Genomic DNA, 10,189 nt, shown 5'->3' with positions numbered 1-10,189 from the left:
GGCCGCGGGGCGCTGCCGTCGGGGCCGCGCCGAGAGACGCCGCCCCCGCCGGGGGGGGCCCGGCCCGGCCCCCGTGGGCACGGCGACACCGGCGGCAGGCGGCGGGCAGCAGAGCCGAGCCGAGCCGGGATGCGGGCTCCGGCCGCCGCCCCGCTCTGAGCGCTCCCCCCGGGGCTCGTCGGGGCGCCCATGGCCGGCTCGGAGCAGCCCCCGGCGGCGGCCGGGGCCGACGGGGCGCTCGGGGACCGCTCCCTGAGCCAGGGCTTGAGCGTGTTGGTGGGGCTGGCGCTGTGCGTGACCATGCTGGGGCTGGGCTGCGCCGTGGAGCTGGGGCAGCTGGGCCAGCAGCTGCGGCGGCCCGTGGGGGTGCTGCTGGCGCTGCTGGGGCAGTTCGTGGCCATGCCGCTGCTGGCCTTCCTCCTCGCCCTCCTCTTCGCCCTGGACGAGGTGGCGGCCGTGGCCGTGCTGCTGTGCGGCTGCTGCCCCGGGGGAAACCTCTCCAACCTCATGTCGGTGCTCGTCGACGGGGACATGAACCTCAGGTAGGCGCTGGGAGGGCTCCTCGCACCGGGCACGGTACAGCACGGCACGGCTCGGCTGGGCTGGTCTGCCGAGCCCCCTGCCCCTGTCTTGAAATACCCCGGGGGGGAAGGAGGTGATCTGGCGGTGATCCGGCGTCTCTTTCCCCTGCAGTATTATCATGACCGCCTCGTCCACGCTGCTGGCCCTGTTCCTGATGCCCCTGTGCCTCTGGGTGTACAGCCGCCACTGGATCAACACGGCGCTGGTGCAGCTGCTGCCCCTGGGGGCGGTGAGCCTGACGCTGGGCAGCACCCTGCTGCCCATCGGCCTGGGGGTGCTCGTCCGCTACCGGCACCCCCGCGCCGCCGACCTGCTGGTTAAGGTAGGGACGGCTCCGACGGGACGGCCCCGAAGGGGGAGGGGGGCACTGGGGGGGCTGTGGCGGAAGGTAGTGGTGGAAGTGACAGGGAAAGTCAGGGGAAGGGCAGGGGGTGCAGTCTCTGCCCCCGAAGGGAGGCTGCCCCCTGTCCCCACTGCACCCGGGGCTGGGGAACCCCACCGCAGGCACAGCCACGCTTCCTCTGACCATGCGGGCAAAATGGCCTCGCGGTGAAAGGAACGGGCAGCACGAGCCCACTGCTCTGATTTCCCATCAAATCACCCTGAAAGAAAATGATCAGGGGCAATTTAACCCCCTTCCCTTCCTGGGATAAGGGCAAAGACCTCCAAACTCCTGGGCAAGGAGCAAACAAACAGCAGCACAGCCAGCCTCTGCAATTCACTCTCTGTCAAGCCTCTAGTTGCTTTTAAACTAATAACCCCTGTGTCATTTGTCAATGTCTGTGTCTGTGCCAGATCTCCCTGTGGTCCCTCTTGGTGACTCTGGTGATCCTGTTCATCCTGACGGGGACCATGCTGGGACCAGAGCTGATGGCACACATTCCTGCATCCGTCTACGCCATCGCGGTGCTGATGCCTCTGGCGGGGTACGCCTTGGGATACGGCTTAGCCACCATCTTTAAAATGCCCCCGCACTGCAGGAGAACGGTCTCATTAGAAACAGGGTGCCAAAACGTCCAGCTCTGCACCGCCATCCTAAAACTCACCTTCCCCCCGCAGCTCATAGGGAGCATGTACATGTTTCCCTTGCTGTATGCGCTGTTTCAGTCGGCAGAAGCGGGACTCTTTGTGCTGGTGTACAAGATGTACGGGAGAGACAGCTACAAACAAGAGGCGCTCGGTGAAGAGGAAGACACGGATATTTCCTACAAGAAGCTGAAGGAGGAGGAGGTGGCCGACACCTCGTACGGCACGGTGACCACGGAGGAGCACGGCTCGGTTCCGATGGAGCCGACACAGACCGCCCTTTAGGCACAACACCGCGGTGACGCCCGGGGCTGGGCCCACCACTGTTCCAGCTGCTCCCATCGTATCAGGTGATGTGTGTGTGTGTGTTGCCATTGTGTTTCCTCAAACATGTGTATAAAAATTACAAAAAAAAAAAAAAAAAAAAAAAAAAAAAGAAGAAAAGGAAAAAGTACCATTGCGACACATCCTGATGACCTTCGTGCAAGGAGGCCCCCGTCCGCCCAAGCGCAGCAGGAGCGGTGCGAGGAAGGAGCCCAGCATTTCGGAGGAGCTGATGTGATGCAGCACCGGGGCGGGCGGTTGGGCGAAGCACCTTGCACGCGTGTACCCCCGTGCTCCCCCCGCTGTAACACCGCCGCGCTCCTTGTCCTCCCCGCAAATACACGGCCGAGCTGAGCCAAACGTGGTCCCCGCTGCTTCATCCCGCGGGGGGCTCGGGCAGGGGGGGCTGCACGGCCCCGGAACCCCTCCAGCAGGGCCGGGGCCGGGAGGAGGCGGCGGGGCAGGCGCCGTCGGGGGCGGGGGGGAGGCCGTGCCCCGCCCCGGGGGTATTTAAGGCCCCCAGGGCGTCGGTGGGCCCGGCGCGATGTCGGAGGAGGCGATGGAGAGCTACCTGTACGCCGCCTACCCGCCGTACTCGTACCGCTACCCGCAGCCCAAGGGCAAGGCGGGGGCTGCGGGCGGCTGGCGGCCCAGGGGGGGCGGCTACTTCTCGGCCTACGGGGAGGCGGCGGCGGCGGCGGCCGAGTACTTCGACAACTACCAGCGGGCGCAGCTGAAGGCCATCCTGTCGCAGGTGAACCCCAACCTGACGCCGCGGCTCCGCAAGGCCAACACCAAGGAGGTGGGCGTCCAGGTGAACCCGCGGCAGGACGCCTCGGTGCAGTGCTCCCTCGGGCCCCGCACGCTGCTGCGCCGCCGGGCCGGCCCCGCCAGGCTCCGCGAAGCGGATCCGGAGCAGGATGCGGAGCAGGATGCGGAGCGGTACGCGGAGCAGGAGCAGGGCAGCCCCGCCACCACCAGCACCCGCGCCGTGCGCTTCCCCCGCACCATCGCCGTGTACTCGCCCATGGCGTCCCGCAGGCTCACCGCCTTCCTCGAGGAGCCCGAGCAGGAGCCCCCGGCCGTCGGGGAGGAGGCGGCCGACAAGCAGCAGCGGGAGGCGGAGGCGGCCGCCGTGCGGGCCAGCTGGGAGAAGCCCCCCGAGGGCGAGGCCAAGGCTGAGGCCGAGCCGCTGGGGCAGCGCCCGGCCGCCGCCCCGGGGCCGGAGGGGAGCCGGGAGAAGGAGGAGAAGGAGCCGGAGGCGCGGGCGGAGCCGCCGGCAGCCGCTCAGAAGCGGGAGGCGGCCCCGGGCAAGACCCGGCTGCGCTTCCAGGTGAGGGGCGGCGGCGGCGGGGCGGGGAGCGGAGCGGGTCCGGGACGGCGCCCCCGGTAACGGCTGTCCCCGGCAGTTCCTGGAGCAGAAGTACGGCTACTACCACTGCAAGGACTGCAACATCCGCTGGGAGAGCGCCTACGTCTGGTGCGTGCAGGGCACCAACAAGGTAAATTCAGCCCAGGGCACCCTACCGCCCCCCTGCTGCCCCCCACACTGACCCCCCTGCCTGGCCCCCCCAGGTCTATTTCCGCCAGTTCTGCCGGACCTGCCAGAAGTCCTACAACCCGTACCGCGTAGAGGACATCACCTGCCAGGTAAGGGGCGTCCCCCCGCCTTGCCCCGACGCGTTTGGGGTCAGGGCACCGACCGCTGCCTTGCCCCGCAGAGCTGCAAGCAGACGAGGTGCACCTGCCCCGTGAAGCTGCGCCACGTGGACCCCAAGAGGCCCCACCGCCAGGACCTCTGCGGGAGGTGCAAGGGGAAACGCCTCTCCTGCGACAGCACCTTCAGCTTCAAGTACATTATCTGAGGGGATGGGGGTTTGCATTGGTTTCGGGGCTCTTCTACGAGGCTGCAAGTAGAGCAGAGGTTTTTTGTTGTTGCTGTTATTGTTTGAAGGTACTTAGCGAGGTGTAGCTGGGAAAGCATGTGATTAAAAGTATTGCAAAGCACTCTCAGGTGATCAGGTGGGTTTGTGCCCAGCTCAGAGGGTTGCAACTTCCATAACTTGCATAAGGAAGCAGCCTACAACTAATGTTTTGCATATTAGTGATGGTCTTGGCATCACAGTCTTGATGGTAGCACCTTGTAGAATGTCATATGGGAAAGGACATCTGTTACTCCTCCTGCACTTGAAGTTCAACCACTTGAACACCAAAACAACACTTAGAGTAGGCAGTAGAGAATCACTAGTGAACAAAATGCTCAGCTGTATTCACTTACTGGGCATGCTGGAACTCCATGTAGCAAGTCTCCTGTACCTGCTGTTCATCTCTGGCTAATGATTGAGAGAAGTGCTCTGTGAAAGCCAGGCTGCTTCTGCTGGCACAGCTGGTTTGTGCCTGGCTTGGGGATGGTCTTGAGTTGTAGACTAGGGCCAAAAATGCTTGTGGTGGTCCTGATGTGTCTTCAGGGACAGCTCTCACAACTCCCCGGGGAAGGGAGTCACTGATGTTACAGGCTTCTGCTAAATAGATCACACTTTACTTCCACTTGGTTATCAGATGTGACCCTTCACAGGCTCAAAAGCTTGACACTGCATCTGCCTGGCTTCCTTTTGTACCTGCAGATGACACACAAAGGGCTGTGTACTTGGTGGCTTACACTTAGATCTAGAGATGGTTTTCCTGTCTCCTGTCAGGAAAGGACCAAACCCCTGCACCCTGCTGGGGCTGGGTTTGGAACTGGGAGTTCATGGTATAGTGAAGGCAGAACCAGCAGTGTCCAAAGCCTGTCTTTGCTGTCAAGGGCAGTGGCCTCAGCAGAGAGGCAGCAGCATTACTGGCTGACTGGCACCACAGAACTGCCACCTGGACAGACTCATGAATTGGTAAAAACATACGCCCTCTGCCTCATAGCTAAGGAGCTGGGTAAACTGATGGAACATGTCATTTTCTGAGAATGCTAATAAAGCTGTTAACTTTGAAATTAAGCATTATGTTGGCCTAAGCCTCTTGGAGAACTTTTTAAGTTAACTTTTCTTGGGGAAAGACCGATTTCTCCAACAAACTGACCTGTCTGCACCTGGCTTGTGTGAGCCCCCCTTGCTAAAGGGAACAAGGAGGAAGCAGCCTGTTAACAGCTGTGGTAGCTGCTTCTCTTCAGGAAACTTGTATAGCAGGGTAGGCACATGTTGTCCTCTGTGCCCATTTAGAGGGGCAGGATTAATTCTGTAGCTCATCTGGAACACAGAACTCCTCTTGCTGTCAATTCCTGCATTATTTTAATGTGTCCCTTGAACTTACTGCAGTAGTTTCTCATAGTTCTGGCATTCAAATCTTTTGCAGTAAGGTATAATGAATCACTGCTAATTTATCGCATAGTAATTTTATTCTTGCTTCACTGCTTACTACAGCAGCCTAACTCATTCTGGGAATGAGTAGCAGACCCACCAACCCCAGAGCAGGAGCTGTTTCACTTTGTGCTTGCCCTTGAAGCACTTCCACCAGTATCACAAAGGAAATCCCCTTACTTCACCAGCTCACTAGAAGACTTTTGGTGGTTCCATCCCTGCCATGTTCAGCTTGGAAAGTAGATAGGTGCCTTAATCCTGCCTATGGCTCCAGTACTGGAGGCAGAGGCAGGTCTGCTCTCTGCAGGCTACCTCAGCTCCCAGTAGTAATGGTGATCTGGGCTGCTCTTTTTTTTTTTTTTTTTAAAGTCTCCTGAATATATTTCCCTCAAGGGATGTTTATGTATTTGTTTTCCTGTTTGCTTCCACTCTAAGAGCTGTAGTTTTTCCTGATGCAGTGTGTGAGACTGACTGTTACAAGTGTTCATTGTGGTAATGACTTTGAGAAATCGTTTTGTGCTGTGTCAGTATGAAATGTTATGGCAGCTAACAGAAACATGAGCAGCTGAGCACTTGTTACTCATGCAGATATCCTCACAAGCATGGCTTTGAGGATTACTTGCTGTGAACAGGCCGGCTCCTGGGACTACCAGTGAGAGGCCGGAGTGGAGCTGAGCACACCTTAGAACGGCAGTCTCTAGCAGCAGTTGCTGCTGTTTGAAGGTGTGTAGCTGGAGGAGGAGCAGGTGCAGCTGGTCAGAGCTGCAGGTGAGCTTTAGCAATGTTCAAGCAGCTGGCTGAGGGCTGGCCCGGCCTTCACCTGTTGTGAGGTCTTGGGCCTTGGAGGAGTGGGAGTGCAGTGGGCAGGGATATTAAACAAGCTTTCCTTCGTGCTGTGGCATTCCTTAATGCAACACTAGCTCAGTCATTCCTCTTATGTAAATATATTCAGTGCTTTTACTTGATGCCACAGTAACAATCCCGTACCCTGTTCTGCTTTACTGCTCCGTCATGTCCTTGATGCTGTGTGTTATGGGCACTGGTTCCTAGATTCAGCAGAAAGAAGGAAAGCTGATCGTGACCTTTGTGATTATGCAAAGCAGGAAGGAACAAAGTTGTCAGTCCTTCAAAGATATCTTGAACTTGCCCTGTATGGCTTCTTCATGAAGAGTCTTTGCAGACATTAGCTCTGTCAGTGCTGTATTCAGCACGTCTTACAGAGATAGATGTCTGATATCTTGCTCTGTTTTAGACAGCCTTTACTACTGAGAGGTTTAGCACATAACTTGCATGGGGCAGAGCAGCTGGGAAGCTGTGCGGAGGGAAGGATCTGGGGGTGTTGGTCAATGCTCTCCTGAACAGGAGCCTGCAGTGTGCCCAGGTGGCCAAGAATGACAATGGCATCCTGGCCTGTGTCAGGAATAGTGCAGCCAGCAGGAGCAGGGAGGTGATCGTCCCCTTGTACTCTGCTCTGGTGAGGCTGCACCTTTAGTACTGTGTTCAGCTTTGGGCCCCTCACTACAAGGACATCGAGGCCCTGGAATGTGCCCAGATCAGGGCTACAAAGCTGGCGAGGGGCAGCTGAGGGAACTGGGCTTCTTTAGTCTGGAGAAGAGGAGGCTCAGGGGTGACCTTATTGCTCTCTACAGCTACCTGAAAGGAACCTGTGGGGAGCTGGGTGTTGGCATCTTCTCACTGATAGGACCAGAGGGAATTGCCTCAAGTTGTGCTGGGGAGGTTCAGTTTGGAAATGAGGAGGCATTTCTTCTCAGAGCAGTCAGGCATTGGGACGGGTTGCCCAGGGAGGTGGTGGAGTCACTGTCCCTGGGGGTGTTCAAGGAAAGGCTGGATATGGTTTAGTGGGTGACAGTGGTGGTAGGGGGATGGTTGGACCAGGTGATCTTGGGAGGTCTTTTCCACCCTTAGTGATTCTGTGATACCTGGCACCAGGCAACACAGGGTGACAGCTTATGCACTAGTCAAGAGAGAGTAACTTTGGAGAAGTGGCAACCAGCAAGAACAGCGCTCAAGCTGGCCTAATGCTTTCCCTGGCCTAATGCTTTCCCATGAAGAGGCTTGTGAGCAGCTAATAGCAAAGGACAGGACTGTACAGAACAAGCTGTGCAGTGGAAGTTTGGAAGTAGTTCTTAAACTTCTGTGAAAGAAGGAATATCCAGATAAGGTACTGTGACTTCTATTCCATAGGGCAGGTCCCATTTCTACTGGCCATTATAAACCAAGGAAGATATGTAACTAACTAAGGAATTATGTATAGAAATTCATGTTTGAGTTGCCTCACAAAACCTCCAATGTCCTCAGAAGATGCCTAGGAAAATGCTATTGCATTGACAGGACATGAGGGAAAAAAAAATAGGAGTTTGGGGCTCCCAGTCCTCTGTAGTCAGTGTTTAAGTACTTAAGCACTCCTAAAAATATGGTATGTATTTCTAGCTTGTAAAAATACACAAGATGACAGATACAATGTCTTTTATTTTTACAAAAAAAGCTGGTAAAAGATGATGTAAATAAAAGTGTAATGCACCACTAAATAAAACTACTTATCCCCCTGTAATTACTTATTAAATAAGAACACCATCTACAGTACCACAAAACCATCAAAATAATTCAATTTTATCAGGGTCAGGGGAAAAAATACAGTGATTATGGATGTGCCTTGACCAGTTACAGAGCTTGTTAGGATAACAACTACTGTCAGCAGTCCAACAGTGTGCACAGTGCCTTCAATTAATGCATTTCAGCATAATTACATTTCTGGTGGGGTCCAATTCCCCCAAAAAGGCAGAGCTAAGAATTTCAATTCTACATTCTAAACTCTGGAATTAGAGCCCATTAAAAAAAATCACAGTGGGTAAGAGATGTATATAAAAATACTGGGTGTTCCTTTCTGTTCCTTTCAAATCACAGGAAGTGTGGGACTACATTCTTTTATTTTTTTTTTGTTTTATTTTTATTTTTTTTTACAAAATGCTATTGGTTTCAACAGAATCCAGTTTGTTTTATGCTACAGACTCTGACACTGAACTATGAGTATATTGCCTGTTTGCATGGTTTGGTAGTCAGTCTTTTTTTCTATAGTCCCAATTCCTTAGGCTTGAGTCATGAAGATGCATGTGTGTGCATTCAAACTCTTTGAACCCTGCAGACTGCTCAGACTGCAAGTCATGGATGTGACTACCAACAGGGAGAATTCCCCTTACCCTCATAGCTTTATACACCTACTGTCTTAACAGTGCATTGCACAAATTTACAAGAAAAATACTGTTTTTGCACTATACAGGTTCTAGAATATATACAGAATAAAATAAGTTAACTTCTAAGGAGAATTGCTGATGGGCAGCATATATCTTTAATATACATTTTAAAGTCTCTGCAGGCAGCTACTTTTTGGTTAGTTGTTATCAATATTTGTAACATAAGCACTGATCAGAGAACTGAGCAGCATTCCAATAAAGTTAACAGATATATTATTTCTTTTAGAAACACTGGGAAATCCCAGTTTAAAATATTATTAAATGTCCTAACATTTACACACTATGAGGATTAGATCTAATAAAATAAAATTTCTTCAAAAATAATCTTGCAGCTCTTTTAAGCATGCTCTGAGACCTTATTTAACAATCATCCATACCTTCAAAAAACAACTGTCACGTAGCCATACATTCCAACTCACACACATCATTTCCTTGTCACAGACAACAAACGCAAATAAAACATTGAGAAGTCAACGGTTTTTGCAGTCGGAAGTCATCCTACTCATGTTCGACCGCACATTCTTCATGACGTTGCAAAGTGTCTCCATAGGTATTAGTTGATGATTATATCTACTGCTGCTGGAAAGCCAGGAAGCGTTGCAGGTCTTCAGCCAAAATAAACCAGCCTTGATTTTAGCCTCATCCCACCTGCGGCATTGGTTCAACCTTTAGAGGCTGTTACTGCAAACACCATTTGTAGTTCTGTTACAACAGAAAATAATGCATACATATGCATTACATTTAAGCCCTTTTCCTTTCATGTAGTTTTTATACATCTATTTAATAAAAAAAATACTACTGCCACACAGCTACTGTGTAGAAAGAGCAGTCAAGTAAGATGTTAACTTCAATTTTTAGATTTTTACTTCTGATGAAACAATTTCTTCCTGTGATGAAACTCTGGCATTTTTCAGGATTGCTGGAAGGTATCTTCATTTTTTCATTCATTCTTTTTTTCTTTTTAAATGAAAGGTGCTCGATAATAGTTCGAAGTGTCCTCAATATCAGTTCTTTTCTAAATGGCAGCTGTTCAGAATCCAGTGCTCACAAGGTTTACTCCTGGTCTGATTTTCCCTAGAAGCCGATAGGATTGCACCATGCGTAGAGACTCTCGAATTTCCAGATTAAGTTCCATCAGCTTTGAGCTGGCCTCTGACATATCTTGGTTGGAGCCTACTACTGCAAAGCTACCAGTTTGACCAAGTGTCTGATGACGGAAATATATGTGCAACAGTGTTTGGATTGGGTCATCTTCAGAACTGCCAAAGATGTCATGGGGCCAAATGGATCTGTGAACACACGAAGTGTACTTAAACATTAAAAAATGAAGTATTTAAATATTTAAGAGTTCTTAAAACAGACATCTGAACAAAAGACATTAAAACACAAGAGGAACATTTCTTCTGTAGAGTCCTAGTAGTTAACAGTATCATTTTTTTCAAAGACAAATTCTGAAGAACAAATATTACTAGAATTGCCTTTTTAAAATCACAATATGTATATGAAGAAGTAATGAACACTAATGAATCAACTGTTCTTGTCCTTTCAATAAGAACATCTAGCAAGAGCTGAAAAAAATTGGAATAGTGCCTATCCCTATCTTTAAATTTAAAAGGTCCATTAGCAAACTCAGGCCAG

The 10,189-nt window shown here is 52.2% G+C and overlaps 3 protein-coding genes across 18 annotated transcripts in view; 2 read left to right on the top strand and 1 right to left on the bottom strand.

Annotated features, from left to right (window-relative positions):
• Positions 1 to 119: 119 nt before the first annotated feature.
• SLC10A4 (solute carrier family 10 member 4) lies at positions 120 to 2,296 on the top strand. The gene is made up of 3 exons (XM_035326369.1): positions 120 to 542; positions 694 to 904; positions 1,378 to 2,296. The coding sequence occupies exons 1-3, from the start codon at positions 190 to 192 to the stop codon at positions 1,891 to 1,893; spliced, it is 1,080 nt and encodes a 359-aa protein (XP_035182260.1). The 5' UTR covers positions 120 to 189; the 3' UTR covers positions 1,894 to 2,296.
• A 165-nt stretch (positions 2,297 to 2,461) lies between these two features.
• On the top strand, positions 2,462 to 4,919 carry ZAR1 (zygote arrest 1). The gene is made up of 4 exons (XM_035326368.1): positions 2,462 to 3,265; positions 3,342 to 3,434; positions 3,508 to 3,582; positions 3,654 to 4,919. The coding sequence occupies exons 1-4, from the start codon at positions 2,477 to 2,479 to the stop codon at positions 3,795 to 3,797; spliced, it is 1,101 nt and encodes a 366-aa protein (XP_035182259.1). The 5' UTR covers positions 2,462 to 2,476; the 3' UTR covers positions 3,798 to 4,919.
• Positions 4,920 to 7,753: 2,834 nt separating this feature from the next.
• FRYL (FRY like transcription coactivator) overlaps positions 7,754 to 10,189 on the bottom strand; it is a 174,695-nt gene continuing 172,259 nt past the window's right edge. For 13 of the 16 annotated variants that reach the window (XM_035324906.1, XM_035324904.1, XM_035324905.1 and 10 more), the window contains one exon: positions 7,754 to 9,840. In XM_035324906.1, coding sequence (XP_035180797.1) covers positions 9,582 to 9,840 — 259 coding nt within the window. In that variant the 3' untranslated portion in view covers positions 7,754 to 9,581. The remainder of the gene's footprint in view (positions 9,841 to 10,189) is intronic. The other 3 variants (XM_035324901.1, XM_035324899.1, XM_035324902.1) reach the window with 1 other exon arrangement.

The sequence above is a fragment of the Oxyura jamaicensis genome, chromosome 4 (assembly GCF_011077185.1).
Source record: "Oxyura jamaicensis isolate SHBP4307 breed ruddy duck chromosome 4, BPBGC_Ojam_1.0, whole genome shotgun sequence".
Lineage (NCBI taxonomy): Eukaryota > Metazoa > Chordata > Aves > Anseriformes > Anatidae > Oxyura > Oxyura jamaicensis.
The sequence above is the reverse complement of the archived record's forward strand: the minus strand, read 5'-3'. Positions and strand labels throughout refer to the sequence as shown.